This window comes from Babylonia areolata, chromosome 3 (assembly GCF_041734735.1).
Source record: "Babylonia areolata isolate BAREFJ2019XMU chromosome 3, ASM4173473v1, whole genome shotgun sequence".
Lineage (NCBI taxonomy): Eukaryota > Metazoa > Mollusca > Gastropoda > Neogastropoda > Buccinidae > Babylonia > Babylonia areolata.
The window spans coordinates 18156224-18181389 of record NC_134878.1 but is presented as its reverse complement, the minus strand read 5'-3'; the positions used below and the strand labels follow the sequence as shown (position 1 = coordinate 18181389).

The 25166-nt window shown below is 40.3% G+C and overlaps 1 protein-coding gene across 1 annotated transcript; it reads left to right on the top strand.

Annotated features, from left to right (window-relative positions):
• The first annotated feature begins 124 nt into the window (after positions 1-124).
• Positions 125-19877, top strand: LOC143280483 (protein HGV2-like). Its single transcript, XM_076585142.1, has 15 exons — positions 125-316; positions 4790-4900; positions 5274-5392; positions 6387-6458; positions 9985-10115; positions 11009-11079; positions 14057-14221; positions 16205-16302; positions 16771-16809; positions 17107-17192; positions 17642-17737; positions 18252-18305; positions 18419-18463; positions 18972-19076; positions 19438-19877. Exons 1-15 carry the CDS (start codon positions 261-263, stop codon positions 19474-19476), a joined length of 1287 nt encoding a protein of 428 aa, XP_076441257.1. The 5' UTR covers positions 125-260; the 3' UTR covers positions 19477-19877.
• The last annotated feature ends 5289 nt before the right edge of the window (positions 19878-25166 follow it).

Genomic DNA, 25166 nt, shown 5'->3' with positions numbered 1-25166 from the left:
ACACTTATATGTTTTCATTCATTTTCTTAATACAGCCCTCTTTAATGAGCAGTTGTATTCCACGTTAATCTACACCCATTCATGCTTCCTTTTGCCGTCAATTATTTTGTGAGAAAACAATTTACTCTTGAGATTAACTAACTGGGGCGAAAGACGGCGCGAACTCTTGTCTGTGGTTTGCACGAAATACTTGTGCGCATCTGTTTGTGAGTGAGTTTAACTATTAAGTTCAGTGAGTCGGAGAGCAGTGAAGTTTAACAATGTCTTCAGAAGCCGGAGAAGGCACTTCCACGTCAGCATCACCAAAAAAAGAACAGTAAGTTAAGTCAGATTCAGTCACTCAACTGTTCGTGGGGTTGAGAAAATCTTAGCATGCATGTATTTCAGTTTGACGGTGTTGTTGTTTTGGTATTGACATTTTAATTAATTTCGATTTACTATAAGATACTACTTATCTCGGTGCTTGGAATTGTTGCTTGACAGCCCTTTGTTAATCTTTGTTTCTGATCATAAACAAAAAATTGAGAGGGAATCGGGTAGGTGATGATCATCTGCCGTCCCAAATTCTGGGACCAATTTAAACGTAATTTTGGTGCCTTTTGCTATCCAGGCATGTGGACAATTACATGTCGCGCACAATCCGCCTTTCTGATCAAGTATTAGAGTAAAAACAAAGTGAAAAGAACCAAATCTTCGACCCGCCATGTTTTTTTGTTTGTTTACTGTTTTGAGGGGTGGGGGGGTCGAGGGGTGGGGGGGTCGGGGGGGGGGGGGGGGGAACGGAGACGGAAAGGGCGTCTTTGAGTTTGATTGGCACAGACCGAGTGAGCACATGAGTTTAGCAAACTATTTATCAAAATCAGGGCAATATCCACATCCCCCCTCAAGACAGAATGACTCAGAGTATTGACTATTGTTCACAAGAAGACTTGGACATTCACTCTGTCACAGAGGAGTGGAGGGGAAGAATGTGGAATGCCAAAATCATAACAAAATAACCTAATAAATAGTCAAATACCATTGAAATTGAATCCCAGTTCATTGCCATTACTGTATTTGGATAGGTCTGCGAATTGAGCATACAAAGGAAGTATCCAAAAGTGGAAAGAAAAACATATCTGCATACATGCATGAAGTGATGAACTGATTACTCACTGTCCTAAAAGTGACTTTCCCCACCCCTTAATCCCGCACCTTACCATTACACCAGTGTTGCTGCTATCATTAATTTAAACATGAAAAACCCTCACCTGATGCTCTTTTGTTGTGTTGATTGTAGTTATATCCCACTTCTGACACCATGTAATGTCCGTGAGCGGCCAGATATCTACAGCCAACCAAGACCCCAGACTACCCATGGCAGAAGATAGCTATGAACTTGTTCGAACTGAATGGACACACGTATCTCATAGTAGTTGACTACTATTCTTGGTGGATAGAGACTGTGCACCTGAAGCAGACTACATCAGTAGCTGTCATTGAACACTGCAAATCCATCTTTGCAAGATTAGGAATTCCAGAAATAGTTCTATCCGACAGCTGCCCACAGTTCAACTCACGAGAATTCCTGAAATTCTCACAGGACTACACCTTCACTCATCTGCCTAGTAGTCCCTATCATCCACAAGGGAACGGTGAAGCAGAAAGGGCTGTTCAAACTGTGAAAAATCTCCTGAGGAAGTCTACTGACCCTTACATTGCCCTTCTCAACTACCGTACAACTCCTCTTCAAAATGGCTACAGTCCGGCAGAACTGATAAGCCGAAAACTCAGAAACTGTGTGCCTACAATGCCCAGTCAACACATTCCCTTCAAACCAGAAGTTGAGAAATTCAGGATGAAGGATGAACAATTCAGGAACCAGCAGAAACATTGCCATGATCTGCGACATAGTGAAAGAAGCCTCACAACTCTCAAATGGACAACCTGTGTGGGTGAAGACTCCAACAACCAAAGAAGCAGTTGTGGTCAAAAACGTTACATTTCGGTCTGTTGTTCAGACTGAACAAGGTCCTCAGTGCAGAAACCGCACTCAACTTCGTCGTAGTAGTTGGAACCAGAAAGCAACGCTGCCTGCAACGCCGAGAGTGACAGCAATTCTTCCACAGCAAAACCTGGAGACTCGCATTGAAATGAACAGTGAAGAGCTTGCTGAAGAAAGGACTACCCCACAACTCCAGCCAGAGGAGAGTCCTGACAACCCGCCCTTGGAACTGAAGGGTCAGAAGACAATATACACAAAGTCAGGACGAAAAGTGAAAATGCCTCAAAGACTTGATTTGTGAAGAACAGAAGGATCAAAAGACAATGTACACAAAGTCAGGGCGAAAAGTGAATTGAGTTCAATTATTGAAGTTTAGAGATAAGTGTTTCTGCTAAACACTAAACAGGTTTTAGAATATGGTTTTAGAATTTGCCAGACTAATTGAAAAACAAACAATGCTTGTGGATGTTTAAAAGCAAAGTTAAATCTAATGCATGCTTTCTGCTAAGAAAAGATGATGTAGAGTTATGTCCCCTTCCTGGCGCATGCGCAGGGTTACTTAGTTACGAAGACAACTGTCAACAAAAACCTTGGGAGTCTGCTCTGGCTGATCACGGACATTACATTGATTAGCCACAACTTAAACAAGATTTTATTAATCTGTGGATGAGAAAAGGTTTATTTACTAATCCAGTAACTGAGTAAGCTGATATCTTGGGTTCTGTTAATATTTAGTAGTAATATTTGAATGTAAACAGTCTGAGTGTGTATTGCCAATAGACTGCTGGAGAGTTCCGTGCTTAGATGACTTACAGAGGTGTGTCATGTTACCCGTGATCTTGAGGTTGATTGGCTCTCCAAATTTGTGAGCAACGAAAACTATTGAGAGAGGCAGAAGTGTGAAATAGCAGGCTTCTCTTTTTGACTTTTTGCTTTATATTTTGTTTCATATTGTGCATTCAGTGGCACTGCATAATGCATTGAACAGTGTTTGGTTGTAGTAATAGAGGCTATCATTTGTATCATCTGAAGAAATGTAGGACAACACATGTTTGCTGCTTTTGCCTATGTTGATAGCCTTTGGCATTGCTTGCGATTTGCGATGCGCAAGGTCCAAGATGGCCTCATAACTCTCCAGTGGTCTGTTGATACACTCAAGGTTCTAAGTTGATTATTTGCTTCATGAATGGGAAATGTAATGCCACTGTAGTTAACCACCTGTTTTGATTGGTTGATTTCTGTGGGTGTAGTGCTGGTATTGAACTTTTTTTTTTTTTTTTTTGATTGGATTTCTCTGGATAAGGGTTTTTTTTTTTCTATGCACTTAGCCAGCCATGGCATTACGCATGCCTGATAAAGTGATTTTGTATCAACCTGTGTCAGTGTATCATACTATATGTGGCAAAAATTGTGGGGGAAAAAAAAGGTTAATTGAAAGATCAAGTTAATAATGAAAATTATGATCAATATGAATACTGGCGTTATGTTTTATTCATAAAAATGCCAAAATGATTTTACTTTAAAGTAGTGCTGGTTCTTGTTTATAATACATACCAGGAAATTTTAGAAGTTGGGAGGAAAAGATTTGAGGATTAGGTATCGTATTGAACTTTCAAATCAGCGACATTCAAGACCATGGTCAGACTAGTCTTTGACTTCAGAGTAGGCACCCAACCTGTCAAAAATGTTAAGCGCATGAGAAGTGCAATGCAGGGCAGCCTGCTACATCTGAAACAACTATAGCAATCAAACACTGGGCTGTGTGACCAGCATGCATGAAATATTGCAGTGGGAGCCTCTCACTGAAAGAAAACACAATCACCTTTGCATGCTTTACAGGACCAACAACAGCATGAGCATGGTCAGCATTCATGTCATTAGTTTTCACCAAATGGGATAGCTGGACGAGGGGAGCCCAAAGGCTGTTCAGGAATGTATCACCCACCCAGCCCTCTACAACTACAATAGGTTATTTCCTAGTACCCTGCGCCACAGGAACAACCTGCCACACAGCATGACGGATACTTAGTTGGAGCTCTTCAACTAGTTCCAGGCCAGTCTGGGTCGGCATACTGGCTTAGCTCAGAATATCTAAGCAGCTCTGTCACACCTACTTAGTTTTAAACTTTTAGATCAAGTTATTTTTAAGCTATTGGCCACCCACTTTTAAATTTCACACCCACTAATCTTAGACTGGAGACTGGACTAATCATGTTTGTTAAAACCCAGTCTATGTCAAGGGGAAAAAATCAAACTGGAATTTGTTTCACTAGCTATGAAGTAGAAAAAGTATGAGGATTGAGCCAGTCATATCTTTTTGAGTTTAATGCTGCCAGTAAAGGGACACTATACTTGATCCAGAAACTAGTTAGAGCACCCTCCTTATGTGTTCAGTTTGTCTTGTCAACCCATTTTCAGATTTGATAATAGTTCTCTCTAGTAATGGTATTTACTTAGTTATTCAGTAAAGAATGGCAGGGCTCAGAGCTGTGAATTTTCTTTTTTGACACTCACGCACACACAATGAGAGTCTTGTGTCCATGAAAATTAGGATATTGTCTGAGTTACTTTGCATTTCCCAGAGCTCCCAGCATTTTGTTTTAAAATTTGCATATTGTTAACCAGTGTTATGAACTTGCACAATCAACAGTGAATGAGTGATCAAAATATAGTATTGGACTTGCACAAATACCAGTGAATGAGTGATTAAGATATAGTTTTTTTTCGGTGAAGGGTAAGGTTGTTTTTTTTGTGTGTGTTCAGATGTTTTCAGATATTGAATATATTGATTTCTAATGATTTCAGAATGGATGCCCAAGAAAAAGCTCAAGAACTACTTGCACAAGGGAAGCGGAATCTCATCTGTCAAGAAATACCCACAGCTGTACAGCAATTCCAAGATGCCTGTCAGATATTGTGAGTTTTCACTTTGGGTTTAACTTTAAGTAAGTTTAAAAAGTTATGTTGAATTTTAAAACATGTACAAAATTATATTTGCACACATCTTTGATATATTCATACATACTTAGTTACAAGTACATGTTATTGTGAACATGCTTGCACACACACTCATAGTCATATAGTGACACATAACCATGCATGTACATGCACACATGTATAGAATAATGTATACATGTATACTCTGTCTCTTTCAAATTAATCAGTGTAAAAAGTTGCCCTCTGTACATGCTAAGTATGTCCATGGTTTTATGAGTTTGTAATGAAAGGGGAAAGATTCGTTATGTATTTTCTGCTGTCTCAGGAGTAAATAATTTGTCCTGTTCTACAGATCTTCTGCCTTTGGTGAAATGGCCAAAGAGTGTGCAGGAGCATACTTCAACTATGGAAGTGCTTTGTTGGATCTGTCCAGAATGGAACAAGATGTGCTAGGCAATGCCCTGGAGGGAGGTGAGAATGATGAACATCTGCTTGTGCATGAATCTACATGTACTTCTGTGACTAGTTAATTGCTAAAAGTCTGTACCACAGTGTTTGTTATTATCTTCAGCCACAACATTCAGCTGACAGTGACAAGTGATCAAACTGCTTGTGTGTATGGTGTGTTAGATTTTTTGGAGGGTTGGACTTGGAAACTTGCTTTTTGTTTTTATTTAGCAATTGAAAATAGAATGAAACATCTGTCTTTTAGATTAAAAAAAAAATGTTAAAGCTTGATACAGAAAATAAAAGAATTTTGAAAAGTATATTATGTATTCACTGTTTTACTTCAAGACTTTGAAGCAGGGTAGATGTCAATAGTTTGAAAGGACAGGATATTGCCTGAGCTACTTCTGTTGAAGATAATTGTGTATTATAAATCAGCACTTGTGCATGCATGGATTCTCCATTCACAAACATACTCACACATTTATCTTTTACCACTGAAGGAAAGTTTTTATGATTATATATGCATGGATTTTTATTTTTATTATTTGAAGTTGATAATGGTTATAATGGTTGTGATGTTTGGCTTGTCCATGTGAGTGGATAAAAATAGATTGCAGAAGATCACATATACGTGTTATTGTTAAAGATCCAGTAATCTATGTCAGTGTTCTTTGGTGGGTAATGGAAACAAGAACATACCAAGCATGTGCACCCCCCAGAGCAGAGTATAGCTGCCTTATATGGCGGGGTAAATAAATGGTCATACACATAAAATGTTACATGTTTGAGTGTGTATGTGTGCATGCCTGAAATCTGAATGACAGCCATCAGTCGGCTCTACACAGGCAGCCTGTTGTGCAAATGACCCGGAGTTTGTAAAGTGCTCAGAGCTTGGTCTCCGACCAAGGGTAGGTACTATATAATTATGTATCAATATCATAAGCAACAGAAAATCATTCAGTTCTGTTCATTTGAGTATGTCTTGCAAATTGATTCTGCCATGACTTTTTTGCAGTGGATGTGGATGCAGATGATGAGGGGGGACCTAACAACAAAGACCAGTTTGAACCTCCAGACAAAGTGGATGGTATGGAGATTTCAAACATTTATTTTTGTGTTTTCACATGGATGTGAATAGCTGATTTGTCATGTCATGTGCAAGAGTGTGAATTTGTATAGTGTATTGTTGTTGGCTTCAAGTCTAAATTCTTTACACCTTGCTTATGAATAACAAAGATTGGTGGATATTTTTTGTGTGTAGTTTTGTGTAATCTATTTTCTCTCTCAAAAAGCAAACAAAAAAACACCAGAAAGCATGTAGATGTATGAGGTATAAGGTGATGGCTGACTGTAATTAAAGTCCATCCCCATTCCTTGACAAAGATCGGTTTTAGGATGATGCAGCTGTTGTAAAACTGGCAGAAGGATATGTTTGAAAGTTATGTGCCATCAACAGGCTGGAGATTAGATTTTAGAACAACAGTTTAGTGGCAAACTGTTACCAGTGGGCACACCTGTTCAGTGGTTCTAGTATAATGTCCCAGGTTTTTTGTTTTGCTGCAATTGGTTTCTTTCACTAGTTTCAGCAGGATTTTGATAGAAGTTGTGGATATATTTTTGAGACTGTGGAAGTGTCTGTTACGGGTCAAGAATTAATCAGATTTTGTAGTTTTCCAGTCAATATGTGGTTCCTGGGTAGTTTTCAGTGATTTATAGCTGTTGGTACATAATGTAATACGCAGTTACTGTTAGCTAAAAATAACATTCTGTCAGTAGCTTATGTGCAGTTATAATGCTGCTTTGCTCGAATCTTTATGCAGATTTAATCTCTTCCTGTGAAGTACTTGTGTGGCTAGTCAAACCACATCAGGATATAGTTTCCCTATCTCTTTCTTGGCTAAGGAGATTTATAAGATTTCTTTTACTTTTTGATGGAACAAATTTAGTATGAGCAGTTTAAAGTGGGGTATTGAAACTCAATTTATTATCGTTGGATGTGGTTGGCGTTGTTTCTGGATGTGTGTAGAAGAGGAACGTATGGAGCTCAGGATGAAGGTGGTGGATGCCATGTCAGAGGATGAAATCAGCAATCAGGCTTTACTGGCTTCCGGTAAAAAGACTGAATCTGGAGAGGCCACTTTTGCTGGTGCATTGAAGAAGGCAACAGAAAAAGATGAGAGCGAAATGGCAGAAGAGAACAAAGATGGAGAGGGAAAGCCGGAAGACATGGAGGCTGATGATAAAGAAAAGTCTGAAGATGTTTCAGACTCGTGCAAACATAGTTTAATTGAAAAGAAAGTGGCTGGGATTGTGATTGAAGAGACTGGAGATGAGACTGATGGAGCTGCTAATGCCGAAGAGACAGGGGATGGGGATGAGCCTGAGACAGGTGACAAGGATCAAGTTCAACCCTTCCACAACTGTTGACATTTTCTGGATGTTTTCAGCACGTTTTGTTGAACCACATTCACTTGCATGAATCCTGTTTTTTTCAGTGACCATAGTTTCCTTTCCAGTGACCATAATGTTTCACTGGTGTTTGTATTTGGAGTGGATGGGGAGTAACTTTTGAATAAGTAACAAGTGTGTGTAGATGTCAACTTTATCTCCTTGTTTGGTTTGTTTTTTGTCTCTATTTGAAGTGGAAAGCGAGTACGATTAGTGTCAACTTTGTTTCCTTGTTTGCTGTTTTTTGTCTGTATTTGAAGTGGAAAGCAAGTAAGATTGTGTCAACTTTGTTTCCTTGTTTGGTCTGTTTTTTGTCTGTATTTGAAGTGGAAAACGAGTAATAAGATTGTGTGTCAACTTCGTTTCCTTGTTTGCTGTTTTTTGTCTGTATTTGAAGTGGAAAGCGAGTAATAAGATTGTGTGTCAACTTTGTTTCCTTGTTTGCTGTTTATTGTCTGTATTTGAAGTGGAAAGCGAGTAATAAGATTGTGTGTCAACTTTATTTCCTGGTTTGCTGTTTTTTGTCTGTATTTGGAGTGGAAAGTGAGTAATAAGATTGTGTGTCAACTTTGTTTCCTTGTTTGGTCTGTTTTTTGTCTGTATTTGAAGTGGAAAGCGAGTAAGATTGTGTCAACTTTGTTTCCTTGTTTGGTCTGTTTTTTGTCTGTATTTGAAGTGGAAAGCGAGTAAGATTGTGTCAGCTTTGTTTCCTTGTTTGCTGTTTTTTTGTCTGTATTTGAAGTGGAAAGCGAGTAAGATTGTGTCAACTTAGTTTCCTTGTTTGCTGTTTTTTGTCTATTGGAAGTGGAAAGCGAGTAAGATTTTGTCAACTTTGTTTCCTTGTTGGTTTTTTGTCGGTTTTTTTTTGTTTGTATTTGGAGTGGACAGCGAGTAATAAGATTGTGTGTCAACTTTATTTCCTTGTTTGGTCTGTTTTTGTCTGTATTTGGAGTGGAAAGTGAGTAATAAGATTGTGTGTCAACTTGTTTCCTTGGTTGGTCTGTTTTTTGTCTGTATTTGGAGTGGAATGAGAGTAATAAGATTGTGTGTCAACTTTGTTTCCTTGTTTGCTGTTTTTTTCCATCTCCCCTTTTAACATTTTTCTTTAAACTCTAGGAATTGTCTAACTTGTATAAAATGCTTAATTCAGGTGTTGTGAATTTGATGATTTTGAAAAACAAAACCTAGCTGCATTAAACATGGATGCATGTTTGGAGAACATTATGTCTAATTGACCTGTCCTTATCTGACTTGAATTATAGTTGAAATGACAAGGAAGTTTAAAACAAAACATTTTTCACCTGATTGGAATTAGGCAGATTGTTGAAATAGTTGCTTGTGAACTTGTATATTTAAGAGAATGAAACATTTGAGCTCTTTTGTTCCTTCCCGTATTTTTGTCATTGAATGGCATCTCTGTTTTCTCTCATTTTGGTCCAGTTTTGTTATTAACATTTGAACACTGTCAATTTGTACTGATGTTGTGCACTTTACTGTTTTTCTCATTTCCCTTCTGATTTGCATGACTGTGCATGGTTTTATTCAGTCAAAGCTGGAAATGAGCAAACATGAAATTTCTGATATAACCATGCTGGTATTTAGTTCTTGATAAAGAAATGTTGAACTTAAAGTATTGAATGAATAGTCGGGCCTGAATTTTGTTTTTAGTATTGTAAAGGTGCTGTAGCTGTTAGCTTAATCCAGTTATTTTGAAGATTCTTGGTATTGATGAATATTTTCTGTGCATTTGTGTGACCATAACAGCCTCACATGCCTCAGATGAAAAATGCTCATCACAGTATCCATGTTTGCATGTCCTTAATACGGTGTGCGTAATTGTCATGTTCAGCACTATCAGAGTATGAATTTTGAATGTGGTCTTGCAGTTAATAGTATGCAGAAACAGGATCATGTTAACAAAAATAAGCATAGGCCATTAGCTATTGTAGTGTGAAGATTTAAAATGTATTGACAAGTTATGATGAAATGGGGAGACTGAGACTAAGGCCTGTAGGAATTATGAAGTTATTCTTGTTACACTTGTGGTTAACACTTATTAGGGCAGCCTCGTCTTGATGCCCATGTTCTGGTGGGTGGTACAAATGCCTGGTATGATGGACTGAAGCAGCAGTTAAAGTGCATTGTGTGAGATGAAATGTGTTCAGGTGCCACTTCAAAAGATCAGGCAATGGACGATACAGAGGAAGGGGAAGAGGAGGAAGGAGATGAAGAGGAAGAGGAGGAAGGCGAAGAGGAAGGGGAAGGAGCGGAAGAAGCCGGAAGTCAGGAAGATGAAGTGAGTCACTCATTTTGTGCAAGCAGTTACTCAGCTGTTTAGTCATGTGTATTTTTTGGGTGTGTGGTTTTTTTTTTTTTTTTTATTTGTTTTCATTTTTGCTGTTGTATTTGTCTAGTATTACTTTGCAGAGCCTGACATTTTCATATATTTGTGCTTTTCTTGCTTTCCAGTGTAGAAACAGGATATTTTTAATTCTACAAATACTGTAACTTGAATAGTGGACCTGGATGAAGTGCATAACTAGTTTCTCTATAGCAACACCAAAAAAATGTTTAGTTGCTGTCAAGGTCAGTTGCTTTAATATTATCCAGATGATAAAAGGTTATCTCCTCAATTTGTGTATGTGTGTTAATTACTGCAAACATTTATTACTTTGTTTCCAAAGTACAGAGCATTTTTGAGTTATAGCTCAAAGTCCAACAGATAATAATGGATACTTATATAGCACACCATCCAGAAATCTGCTCTTGGTGCTTTACAAAAACACTTGTTAACATAACACATTACATCAATATTACATACACACAACAAAATGTGACTAAACAACACACACACACACACACACACACACACACACACACACACACACACACACACTCACTATGCATACATACATTTTAACATACATGTGTACTTAACAGCAGCCTTCTAAATAAAGTGATAATAGATAAAGTGATGTCAGTAATGGGGCATTTGAAAATGATGGCAGTGAATCAGAAGTAAACTACCAAACTCCTGACTCAGCTGGCAGGTGTGCCCCACAATTTTTTTTATATATATATTTTTTTAAAATGAATATAGAGTAACTTGACCAGAGGGGAAAAAAGGCTGGAAGAATTGTGAAGCAGTCAGTGACTGGGTTCCAAACTGGGTTGCTGTCAATGTTGCAGGACCCTGATGATGTCTCCAACCTACAGTTGTCATGGGAGATGCTTGAACTGGCCAAGATCATTTACAGCAAGTAAGTTTAGTTTTAGATATGCTGTACAAATCCCCTGTGGTGATGCCAGGGTCTCTTTCAGTATAAATAGTATCCCCACCTTCTGGTTGTTTTTTTTATCCTTGTAGTAGTTGGTGGTGTGTCCATCGAGATCGATGATGACCATCGTTGTCATCCAGATGGGGGATGGGGGGAGGGTGGTGGTGGGGTAGGGGGAAGGATACTCATGAGTCTATCTGTGAGTGCGCAGATGGCTGAATAGTCCAATCTGCGCATGAAATGTTCGCTGACAGTTGGGGCAGACAAAGACAGGCATATCATTGTCAGGGAGCTTGTTTGCCCGTGACTTTCTGGCCTGCCTCTTCTGAACAGCTGCAGCAGTCCTGTTGGCCTCGCACAACTTGGCGCCTTTGTGCACAACAGCGCGCCATTTGTTACGGTCCACTGCAGATTCCTCCCAGGAGTCAGGGTTGATATCAAACGCTGACCTCCGTGTGATCTCTTCCCTTGTTGCAGCTCACCATAGAAGAGCCTTTTGGGCAGCCGATGGTCTGGCATGCGCGCCACGTGTCCAGCCCAGCGAAGCTGGGACTGCATCAGGATGGTGAAGATGCTGGGAAGGGTGGCTTTTGCGAGCACCTCTGTGTCTGGGGTCCTGTCTTGCCACTTGATGTTCAGTAGCTTCCTGAGGCATGTTGTGTGGAAGTGGTTCAGCTTCTTGGCATGTCGTTGGTACACTGTCCAAGTTTCGCAGCCGTACAGTAGTGTGGGGAGAACTACTGCTCTGTAGACCTTTAGCTTGGTCTCAAGACTAATGCCTCTTCTGTTCCAGACATTTGCACTGAGTCTACCAAAAGTTGCACTTGCTCTTGCAATCCTGACATTCACTTCATCGTCGATGGTCGCATTTCGTGACAGTGTGCTGCCAAGGTATGTGAACCGCTCCACCGCACTGAGTCTCTGACCGTTGACTGTGATGTTGGGCTCAACGTAGGGTTTCCCTGGGGCTGGCTGATGGAGAACTTCAGTTTTCCTCGTGCTGATGGTAAGGCCGAAGTTCCTGCTGGCAGTGGCAAACTTGTCGACGCTGAGTTGCATGTCAGCTTCAGATCCAGCGTTGAGGGCACAGTCATCAGCAAACAAAAAGTCTCTGATGATGTCTGTCATGACCTTCGTTTTTGCTTGAAGCCTTCTGAGGTTAAACAGCTTGCCATCTGTTCGGTACTTTAGGCCGATTCCAACATCGCCATCTCTGAAGGCATCAGTAAGCATTGCAGAGAACATGAGGCTGAACAGCGTTGGAGCCAGGACGCAGCCTTGCTTGACACCATTTGTGACAGCAAAAGGAGCAGATGTTTCGCCATTGTCCTGGACTCGAGCCTGCATACCTTCATGGAATTGGCTGACCAAGGAAATAAATTTCTGAGGGCATCCGTACTTGGCCATGATCTTCCACAGTCCCTCTCTACTCACGGTGTCAAAGGCCTTAGTGAGGTCGACATAGGTGGAGAACAGATCAGCATTTTGCTCCTGACATTTCTCTTGCAGCTGCCTTGCAGCAAACACCATGTCGGTGGTTCCGCGCTCTTTCCGGAATCCACATTGGCTCTCAGGCAAATGACCTTGGTCAAGGTGTGCTGTGAGGCGGTTTAGTAGGATCCTGGCAAGTATCTTGCCTGCGATGGAGAGCAAGGAAATGCCCCGATGGTTATCACAGGCTTGCCGGTTCCCCTTTCGCTTGTACAAGTGAATGATAGATGCATCTTTGAAATCCTGGGGGATCGTCTCTTCTTTCCACATGAGTGAGTACAGCTGATGAAGCTTCTCAGTCAGCACAGTGCCTCCATCCTTGTAGACCTCTGCTGGTATGGAGTCTGAGCCAGGTGCTTTGCCACTGGATAGCAGACGGATTGCTTTCTGGGTCTCAAGAAGTGTTGGCGGATCGTCCAGTGCTTCGTTGGTGGGGACTTGTGGGAGACGGTCTATGGCTTCATCATTTATGGAGGAAGGGCGATTTAAGACACTGTTGAAGTGCTCAGCCCATCGTTCGAGAAGTAGTTATTAACGCGGCGATAGCCTTGAGATGGCCTTAGTGGTCGGCGAGGCTCTAAGCACCATAATTTCATTTCATCACCACCTTCTGAAAATTATGTGCCTGAAAATTCCAATTAATCACTTTCTTCAGGCCTTGAAATGGCCCATTTGCCGTTGGCTGGGCTGTGTAAGCAGCATAATTTGATATATTGCTCCTGGCCTTTCCTTTTGTCATTTCTTTCTGTTTTATTTCCTGCTTTGCTGGTCTAATGATCAATATCTTTTCTAGAAAACCTGAACCACTCATTGTTTTTTTACTTGATAATTGAGCAATCTTACTCAAGTTTCTGTTGTGTTGCTCAGGTTGCCTGTAGGTTTTTTTTGTTTTTTTTTGTTCATCTGTTATATAGTTTTGTGTACTAAACAATTTGGTGAAAAGGTGATGTAATGGTTAAGGCAGAAGCATGTCCTAGATTTGTGGATGAATGATTGTACTTGTGCCTAATTTTCTTTTCTGGTTATACTTTTACCCAGGTGCTATGGGGCTGGTATGAAGCGTTCTCAGCTCTGACATGCCCATGAGCAGTCTGCTGAGGTATAAATAACAGTAATGAATAAATGCTCCTTGAATTGAACATTTATCTGGCAGCTCTGTGTCTTTATTTGGGGGGATCTGGCAACTAAGAACTTGAACTTGACAATGAACAATATCCAGAACGTGTTTTTTGTCGTACTTGTTTTAACTTCAAATGCCTAATCAACACCACAGAAAAGAAGCTGGAGAAACCCCAGAAACACCAGGAAAGGAACCCCAGAGGACCAGCCTAAATGAAGGTATCACATGAGATGTGGACAGTGAACATACATGGATGGGATTTAAACTTCACATGTAGATAAGACCTGTTCATCTCTGCTTCAACCCACCCACCAGCCTTAAATCATAATATGAACACTTTTCTGACAGGGACTCATCCAAGGTGTCTCAGCTGAAGGCAGCTGAGGCCCATCTGAAGCTGGGTGAGGTCAGTCTGGAGAGTGAGCAGTATGAACAGGCCATCAGTGACCTGGAGAGCTGCCTGGAGATACAGAAAAAACACCTTGACTCTTGTGACCGTGCCATCGCTGAAACGTATCCTTAGATGCTTGAATGTTTCACTTTTTAGCATGCTCCAGTCTGTAGTTTGATATGTTTTAATGATAATAGGTCATGCATACATGTTTGCTGACCGCCCTGTTCCAGTCTATCTGGGAGATTTCAAGGATGCTTCAATTGTCCACATTTACAAAGGGAAGGGAGACAAAACATACTGCGATAACCACCGTGGAATTTCTCTCCTCTGCATCGCCAGCAAGATCTTCACCCGCATCATACTGAACAGACTGGTTGACCATGTCTCCAACACAGTCATCCGTGAAGCACAGTGCGGCTTCCGCTCAGGCAGGGGAACATGTGACATGGTGTTTGCCGTACGCCAGATGCAAGAGAAGTGCCGTGAGCAAAACAAGGAGCTCCACATGGTCTTTGTAGACCTGAGTAAGGCCTTCAACACGGTAAACCACCATGGTCTGTGGAAGATCCTCCTAAAGTTCGGCTGCCCAGAGAGCCTAATCCAGCTGATTGCGTCATTCCACGATGGCAATCAGGTGAGAGTACAGGAAAATACTGACATGTCGGATCCGTTCCCTGTGGTAAATGGAGTGAAGCAGGGCTGCGTCCTGGCACCCACACTGTTCTCCATTCTCTTCTCTGCCAAGTGCCATGCTGATTAACGCCTTCCAAGACTGACCGGGGCATCTGCATTCAGTTTTGCACAGATGGCAAACTTTTCAACTAGCAGCAACTCCATGCCAGGTCCAGGGTGTTTGAGGCACTGTTGAGAGTTCCTCTTTGCTGATGACTGCGCGCTTGCTGCACACCCCCATGAGGACATGCAGTTTATTATGGACAGGTTCTCAACCTCCTGCAGGCGCTTTGGACTCACCATCACCCTCAGCAAGACCGAGTCCATGTACCAACCAGCTAGCTCACAGAATGCCAGTGTCTCCCCCCACCTGCAGTCAAGATCGATGACGCAGAAATCAAGTCAGTCGACAAGTTTTGCTACCTGGGCAGCACCCTATGCAGCAACGGAGCCCTTGATGCAGAATTGACGCTGGCAGACTCAACAACAGGCTGTGGAACAATAAAGGCATCAGGCTCAGCACCAAAATCGAAACCTACAAAGCTGTTGTGCTGACCACCTTGTTGAACTGCTGTGAAACATGGACGACGTATCACCGTCACATTCAGCAACTTGAGCAGTTTCACCAGAGATGCCTACGAAAGATCCTCAGCATAAAGTGGCAAGACACGGTCTCCAACCTCCAGGTTCTAGAGAGGAGCAGCCTGCCCAGCATCAAAAGCTGGCTGATCCATTGACAGCTTCGCTGGACAGGACGCTGTCCGCATGACAGACAGCAGGATCCTGAAGATGCTTTTGTATGGCCAGCTGAAGGAAGGTCACCGCGAACTAGGAAGACCCTGCAAGCGCTTCAAGGACACCTTGAAGACGAACCTCAAAGCCTGTGACATAGACATCACTTCTTGGGAAACTGATGCCCTTGACCGCTCTCGCTGGAGGATTCTGTGCTCTAGTGGCATAAAGACGTTTGAAAACGGAACACTGGCCATTAAGGAGAAGTGTGAACGAAGGAAGCAGGGCTCAACTTCTGGAGACGTTTTCCCTTGCAACACCTGTGGGAAGTGTTGCGCATCGAAAATCGGCCTCTTCTCCCATATGAGGACACGCACTGACAGATAGGTCTGTCTGCCTACTCATCCATCGGACCGACGGGAGACTCCATCACATGTTTGCATGTGTGTGTTTGAGAGGATCAGGTATTAGGATTGGTTGGGCAAAAATATTTGAATGGTCTTTGTAACTTTCAGATTTCATGACTTCTTGCTTTTAATCATGATTTGTAATATCAGAGCTATAAAAATTCTAAGATTTTAATGCTTAGATAATAAAGTATGTGTTACCAGTGTTTACTTTCCAGTCATTGGTGTTGCTTTTACCCAGAATCTTTTCTCTCCATGATTGTTTGACTTTTCCCCTTAACAAGCCAACAGATACTACCAGCTGGGTTTGGCATGTCAGATGAGCAAGCAGCTTGACAAAGCCAAAGAGTCCTTTGCCTCTGCGGTGACATGTTTAGAGACAAAGATGGGTGAGTGATGAAAAGACATGATTTTGTTTTTACATTCTTTGGTTTTGGTACAGCCTTTGTGGTTGACTAGTAATACGCATAAATAGCTTGCCTGTCTAATTGCAGCAGTAGCATTTTAGCCTCATTTATGAAGCATCAAGAAGCATGTCGGTTGTGGAACAGCATATGGTTCAGAAGTTGATATTGCTTCAATATGAGATGGAAGGTATTTACAGACTGTATTCAGGCAAAATTACTTTAAAAAACAAACAGAAAAAAACAGCCACCAGACTCAAGTAATGTGAAGTGTAAGACTGAACATCCTAATGGTTTACATTTCAGAGTGAAATGAAATGATTTGAGACATGTGCAGGGCAATGAACATTACTTTCTGAGCATAATCTTTTTTGTATTAATCATTTTGTTGTGACCTATGTCTGTCTGCTTGTATCTGGAGCTCAGTATTTCGCACGAGTCTTTCTCTTTCAGAAAAACTGAAGGCCATTGTTGAAGAAAAACCTGCAAAAAGTAAGTACTTCTTTTTTTTCCTGTCTTTAGCAGGGCACATCCTGATAGAAATAGTTCTGAATTGATTCATTTTTTGTCCATCCTGTTCGGTGTGCAATGGTTTTGTTAAAGTTATAGTGATGCTGATTTGTAATTCACTAGCCCACTACTTAGTCTCCCTCCCACCAGTGTTCAGCTTTTTGTACATTTTATTGCACCCTCTCTTTACCAGTTATGTGTTTTTGCAAGTACACATGTTATTGAAAATTTAATACAGGTGAGGTTTTGTTGATTGAATTTCATGAATGTTCTCTGCAGGTCCTTCACAGACCATGGAACCAGCTGAAAGTGCACAGCAAGAAATCACCGAAATTCTTGACATCCTTCCAGAAATCAAAGAAAAGGTATGACATGCTGGTAAAAGAAAAGTTGGAGCTAAGATGATCAACAGGATCGTACTTGTACTTCACACAAGTTTGAATATGAGAGATCAGTGGCTAATTATTAGACTTGAAAGGATTGATTTCTGATATGATTTTTGTGCTTTTAACAGTGGGGGATCAAATTTCATACACGGGATTCGTTCATCTATTTATTTATAGTCTGTTCATCTAAGATATTAGACCATCTTTTCTGCCATCCTGATTCAGTCAGTGTTTTGTGGTCACAGGACACTGTCAGCTTGTAAGAGGACAAAATTCATGGTTGGCATCTTTGACCCAGGTGTATCTGTGCTTTCCTGTCATTTGATTCCCCTGTAATGTTTTATAAGAAGTGACAAATACTGATATTAACTACACCAGTTTTTCGTTACTTCACGTCATTCTTGAATGCTTATCCATTTTAACCACAGATCAGAGATGCAGAGGACGAGAACAAGAGCATGGAGGATATCAAGAATATGGCCAAGCAGGCTATGGGGACCATCTTTTCTGCTATCCCCGATTCAGTCAGTATTTTGTGGTCACTTGTTTGTGAGGCATGTGCTAAAGGCATTCAGATAATTGTTAAAAAAAAAACCTCAACATTTATTATTAGCCTCTTTAGTCAAATAACATGAATGGAATTGATGCCATAGCAGAGGACTGATATGAGCATGTGCGTGTGACCTACGTGTCTTTTCTCATGCATATCTCCCCAGTACAGATGTGAGAGTTTTTATAAGAATATATTTATAAGCACTATGAATACCTACACTTTTTGTGTTCATGTTCAAGATACAGAAGGTGATATTTTAGCTTTTCAGATTGTCTGCTTCCCACAGGTAGGGTACACTTTTTGGAGTTGCAACAAAGTATTCACAGCATTTCAAATTTATCTCAAAACGTTGCACTAACCTAATTTCTTGTGGTTGATAAGATAGTTCCGTCTATCAGTGGCAGGAATCGGCTGTACTTGTGATTCCTTGTATCATGTGATAATATTGAATTCATTGATGCATAGTTTTTCCTTCTGTTTTGCAGACATCAGAGACGGGGTTTGCTGGAACAAGTTCAAAATCACCAGTTAAATCAACGGTGAGTTTTCTCTTGTGTCCTGGAAGATGAACTAGGGGGATTTCATGGTTAGAATGTGATGTGAACATATGTTACTAATAATGTGTTAATCAATTGTTTTTCTTGTTTGCCAGGAGCCTCAAAAGACCATGGATATCAGCCATCTAATCAGGAAAAAGGTAATTGATTTTTTAGTTTTTTCATTCATTACGCCATTCATAGGCATCAAACACTTAAAAAAAATTTTTTTTTTAATAGAACATGCAAACATAAACTGTTGAAGTTTTCTTAAAAATCCATTCCAGATGTCTGATTTGTTTAACCATTATTAAAAGTCCATTCCAAATGTCTTATTTATTTCAACACTTTCTTAAAACTTCATTCTGAATGTCAAATGTGTGTTCGTCCACTGTAGAATGAGCAGCTTGGTTATAAGGGCCATTAAAAAGTTTGTTTTATAAGCATGTATTGTAGATTGCTGTTTGAAATAAAACAAAAGCACTGAACTTCAGGTTAGTGTTTCTTACCTTTTAGCTTCCGTAGATGGAGAGTTTCCTGTACTGCTTTATCACTCCTGGCCTTGTAAACATTTGGCCCCAAAGTTACAGTTTTTTGTCACATTGCCTGTTATTAGTATAACATTTTTCAGAGTTTCAGACCCTAAACGGCAGTTTTCTGTTCCAACAGAGGAAACCTGAGGAGGAAGAGAAAAAGGAGGAGGAAGATCTGGAGAACAAGAAACAGAAACAGGAGGGGGGCAGCGGTGATTCTGGTGTGAATGGGGTGCATGAGGTAAAGAGTTCAAGATCTGTTTAAATTAGTTTTGTTCTTCTGTGATTGGAATGAAGGTGTTTTTTTCTTTGGTACCAGCATTATACAGCAATACAAGTGACCATTGTTTACTCAGTTTTAAATCTTACCTCTTCTTTAATACTTTAACATGGAAGCTCAAATCACACTGCTATCTCTGCCATTAAAGGGAGAAAAGGTGGTTTAAAATTGGAAATGAAAGATGTTTCATTACATGATACAAACTGTATTTCTATGAATACACCTGCAGTATTGTACTTATTGTGACAAGTGCTTATTGTGACTACATTGTTGGAGACGTTTCTATACTTAACCCTGATTACAATGTGTGGAATTGTTTCAGAAGACAGATGGCAAACCAGAACCTGTGGCAGCAACATAGGGATCTATAGGTCGACTACCTTGTTAGTGATGCTCTGGAAGAAAAGTGTTTTGGTGCTGTGGCAGTTTGGAATACCTTGACCTGGATGGAACCATTGCCATGGACACTGTGAGCTTGGGATCAGTTCCCAGGACAAACTTCATTTCCATGATTAACAAAATTTGAAGTTTTGTGATTATTGTAAATACATTAATGAAGCTTGGTATGTCTTGGAAACTTATCTTCATTCACAACTCCTCATGATCTTGTTAAGTATCATGTCTGACAAGATGATAACCTGTAGGTGGTTTAAATGATTTGTAAGGTTTTTCATGGAAACACCGTTGCAGCTTTTTTTCTATTTCATGAATAGTTTCAGAGAAAAAATTCTTTGTTAATAAACTCTTGGATGTTTGCAAAAACTTTGTTCAGATGTGTTCACGATCTCTCGCTCGCTCTCGCATCTCCAGTCTTGGCAGTATCTTGGTCAGTCTGAATTTTATTATATTTTTGGCAACAAACAAGATTCAAGTCTGACCACTGGAAACACAGGTGAGGGGTGAAATGGAAAGAAAAATTCACAAACGCATATCACAATTTCCTGTGGCTTTCCGGTACCTACATAAAAAGTAATGAAAGTGAATTTGGTATGTCAAAATGTTTATAACAAAATAGATATGAAACCCACCATAACTTAAGTATATAGTGAACATAAGATGCTGTCCATGAATTGTGTACATCCCTTTCAGGTTAACGTATCAATCAAAATACTATTGGAATATAAATATTTAACTTAATTTATCGTGGTTACATTCATATTTATCCGAGAAAAAGAAAATTTTCTATCTAAAATTGCGTTTAGATAACATACTTATTGTGACCCAACCTGTTGTGTGTTGACGGATAAAGGGATAGACAAGATTGGCCTGAGCACTGCCGAGAGGCAGGATCGAGTTAAGAGGCACTCCAACGTGGAAGTGGCGATGTTAGTCTGGGTAACAGCAGAGTTAAGCGATAGGGCAGAAGAATCCAGCACTACCTAAGTTCAAATGGGGCATGCACGTACCTGCTCTGTGGGCGAGGGGCGGTGCAGGTGCAAGGTGTGTGGCACAGGGAAGCAGAGTGGTGCATAACTGCTGCAGCAAGTTAGCGATGAGTTGCTGATTGTTTGGTTGAGCAGCTTGCTGAGATGCCATTAGTGGATGCGAAACGGCAGCAGTCGGCGGTGTGGCAGATGGGGTCATCACCGCATAGCTTGGTGGGACCGTGCACGCACCGCACTGTAGGCGAGGAGCAGTGCCGGTGCAAGGGAAATAACTGTGGCGGTCACTGGCAAGGGTGCCGAAGCAGGGGTTGTCTCCCTTGGATCGGGCGCTCCGGCGAGCGTGTTCCCTTGTGGTCCACTTTCCTCCCTACACCAGGGGAGGGCATCCCTACGCGCCTCTGTTGCCATTAGATCCGAGACGGTCGAGGCATGCTGTGTGGGGGGTCGCGTGATCTGATGTCATGGCCGCCACCACGGACGCATCGCACATAGGGCCCAGTCTAACGTGCAGATCCAAAACGAGCTGGTTTTTTTTTGTTTTTTTTTTTTGTAGTGTTGTTTCCCCAAAGGCATTGTGGCACATTCTATTGGTGCAACTGTGGGTATGGGTAAAGAGATAGAGGGGGTCGACTCGTACACTGCCGACTGGCAGGGCGGAGAAAACGCAGATTGCGTTGAGTGCGTTCGCGGGTCGATAAAAATGACATTAAAGGCAACACTGATCTGAGTGTGGCAACAAACATCTAGAAGTCACCAGAGGAGGTGGTGGAGGTCTGGAGTCGACCGGAGGGAGCAGATGAAGTGGAGGAGGCGGCGGGTTGGCGTTGTTGGGCCAGGAGTAGAGGGCCCAGACTGTCCGCGAATTGATTGCGATCGTGCCTTAATTTTAGCACAATTGCCCAATCGAGCTACATAATTATGTGACCGGGTTGGAGACATAATTTGACAAAAAACAAGAATGCCAGAGAATCGACGGACAGAAAATACGAAAAAACTTACCCATATGGAGAGCACAGGAACAGGAAAAAGAGGGCAATAGCTAGCGGGACAAAGGGGAGGTTACCTACTTCCGGGAGGTTATCGGCCGTAGTTGCTTTCGTTTTCTCCGCATAGGCGGATAGTAGTTTGCACAGGACAGGAATGTCAGACCCCTGCCGGAGTCTGCACTAGTTGGGTCACGGTTAAGTATGTAATTAAACCATTTTATGCATCACTGAAAGTAAAGTGATTCAGCTGTAATGAACCTCCAAATCTGAAAGGCTTCCTCAATCATACAAAAATTGAACACATACAATAGATGGACTTAACACTTTTCATTGTAAAGTTTTTCTTCAAGTATGCCAAAACAAAAGGGACAGCAGGTAACACAAACATGAAATAGTGCAAGTGTCATAAGTATGAGTAACTACAAACATCTGATATATCTGCTTTACTCTCCAACTTCATGTGCAGGATGTATAAGTACTATACTGATGCTACTGTTGATTTGCTGTATTTTCTCTTCTTACAGGCTCTGTGAACAGGAAAGGTTCAATCACACTATAGGTTTGATCTTTATTTGGAGTAGCTGTTTTGGATAGGCACTGCTTATCAGGGTTCTCCGCTTCGTACAAGATGAAAGTGTTTTTTGTTCTTTCCCCGTCCCTATGTCGTATGATGTTGTCATATTTTGTGAAGTCTCCTGTACTTGAGTTCTTTGCTGACAACTTTTACAGAAAGTCAGTTAAGAAAAAGTCTAGTCTGTTATGGAAAACAAAAAACTTCATCTTGAAAAAACACACAATATTCACTTTTTCCCCATTGATTCATACTGGAGATAACTCTGACACACACATTATGTACAGTTTATCACATTTTTAAGAGTTCCAAGGTGCCGAGTAGTTCTGTAAGAAACCTTTGCATAAATTGGTGTAACTTTGTATAAACACTTGATGATTAAGACAATATAAAACTTGGTATTTGACACTTCAAGGATGTTTTCCATACACAATAAAATTCTTTGAGGCTAAATTAACTGCTGGACAAGAGAACAGGTAATGTTTTAAAAACAATGATTTTCTGAAGTTTAGCACCTGTGTGTCTGTAGGAACTATTCAGCTGCTTGGAAGTGCAATGAAAATATATGCATTCTGCAGTCTTGACATCAAGAGACATTGCAATGGGTAGGATTAGAAAGTAACTCGAGCTCTGGACTAGACCTCAAATTTCCTATGAATGTTAAAAAACAAGAATTTCAAACATTAGTATACATAAATGACAAATTCATAACCATTGAATTTTTAATTAAAAAAAACCCCAAAAAACTTGGCTGCATACATGTATATCTTGCCACTGCATTAAAAAAAAACTATTGGCAGTGGTGTGAAACGGAAAAAGTAAAAGCTGTTTTGGATTGTAGAAATTGTAAAAATTTGCAGAATTTAATCTGGGCAAGACTTTACAGTAGAAATTAAAAAATATGCACAGGAACTGAACTCAACCTTTCTTTGCCAGCTGTTTTTTTCCCCACAAATTTTCACTTTGCTAAGACAAAACTGACGTTGGTATTGAAGAGGAAAGTTAGCCTCGCCCTTCCTGAGCAACTATTATTCACAGTAAACATAGTTCTCTGATTCATCATGAGCACTTCCTGTTTCAAAAATCTACAGAGAGCCTGCAATAATTACACCTTGTGAATACACACATGGTAATAAGTTTAAAAAAATTTACACTGTGCATGCAGACAGAAGTGACCGTGAAAATGTGTAAAGTCAAGCACAATTGTATGTACGGGTGGCACTGTGACAAAGTGTCCATTTCTTATAGCTGTAAGTCTGTCTTGTACAATTGTATGTACAGGTGGCACTGTGACAAAGTGTGCCCGTTTCTTGTGATTTGCTCAAAAGTGAAAATACGAGCAAAAAAACGGAATAACCAAACCTGGGGTTTGTATCCTGCAGTCACTCAACTGTAGGTACAATTTTAGTTACTGTTGGTAAAAACAAGATTTCATGATTAAAATGTCTGCACGCGAAATACTTGAGAAGGAGAAAAAATTTGCATGCACTTTTCCCAATGTGTCGGTGGGGTACCTTCAGCAGATGAAAGCTGGCACTATTTATCTGATCTGAAAGAGTCTTCAGTTAGAAATGTCAAATAAATAATTGAGCAATGGTGACATTGTCCATTTAGCAACAGGGGTCATAAACAAATTTCTTATCACAAGCAAATTATTGTTCAGAATAAATATTCCCATTCATCACAACAGAAACTGATTTCCGCATAAACCAATCTTGCATTTATTAACCAATCATGAGAAAAGAGATGTGGCAAACTACCAGTCTCATCCTGTTTAGTTCTGAAAAGAAAAGGAAATACATCTTTTTATATAACTTATATCAGATGGCCTCTTGAGATTTGCCATAAATAACTGTTGACAGGAATTTTAATCATTTCAATTGGCTGTTCCACTTGTGCCCAAAATAAACCGAAAGGCCAACAGCAGAAAAGGGAATAGGGGAATGTGCAAATCGGAAACCTTCGCAAGAATACAGCCATGCACACAAATGAAAAACAAAAACCAACTTCGTTGTTTTAATAAGTAATGTTTGCACTGTAACTGTCCTGTGACAGTTTCACCTGTAAAAAGCCATGTAAATGACAGGATAAACAAACTGTAGATACAATAATACATCACCATGGAGATTTGCAAGTCTGGTGCTGAGGGTCCCTATCACAGTAATATTACAAGTTGAATAATTAAAACCCCTTAATGCTGAGAAACGCCACAGGTAAGATGGAGTTGTAATGTTCTTAATGGAACACAAACTTACATAGTTCAGTCTGAAACAAAGAATATACTCACTTGCTTCACATTAAAGCACACGTTTTTACATAAATCATGTCTGGATCTGGCCTTCACCTTTCCACTGATATTTAAACAGTTACTACACAGAACAGAATAATCACAACGCTTGCAGTGAAACACTCACAGGTAGTGGTAAAAAAAAAAAGAAAAAAAAAGGTATAGCTGGGATTACCTTATTGGTGGGTGACAGTGGTTACCTATACAGGTTAAACCAATCACCCTTTTTAATGGCTTAGCATTTCCAAGGCATCATTATTTTTACTGTTCAATATTTTCCTACTGAATGTACATTTTCCAAAGGAGTGGTTTGTTCCACTCCCCAAAGGCTGTTGAATTCAGTGGTGTTTATTACTTGTTTAATAACATGTAAAAACTGGCACACACTACAGTGAGTCATTCATTTTTCTTATTTTTAGGCCAAGGAATCTTCAATTTGATTTTTCTTGTCAACGAAATCATGAGAAGTTATTTTTCTTCAAGCAGCACATGATTTGTGTATAACTCCATATCTGCCTACAGTTACATTTTGTGGTCTTGTGTTTAGCCAAGCATTCATATGTAAGCATTTTTAAGACTGCCAGGGGGATGCAAGTTTTGTGGTATCTTGGAGTCTATCATTTTATATATATGTATATATTTATATATATATAAAAGGTCTTGAACTAAAAAAAAAGCTGTAAATATCTTTGAAATAACCATCTCTCATTTCACCTGAGAACATCAAAATGAGCAGCACATTCCAAGTAAAGCAAGTTAATAAATAATGATACCCCTCTTTCCTCTGACATCTGTCCAGTCAAACCATGACACTTAAACCCA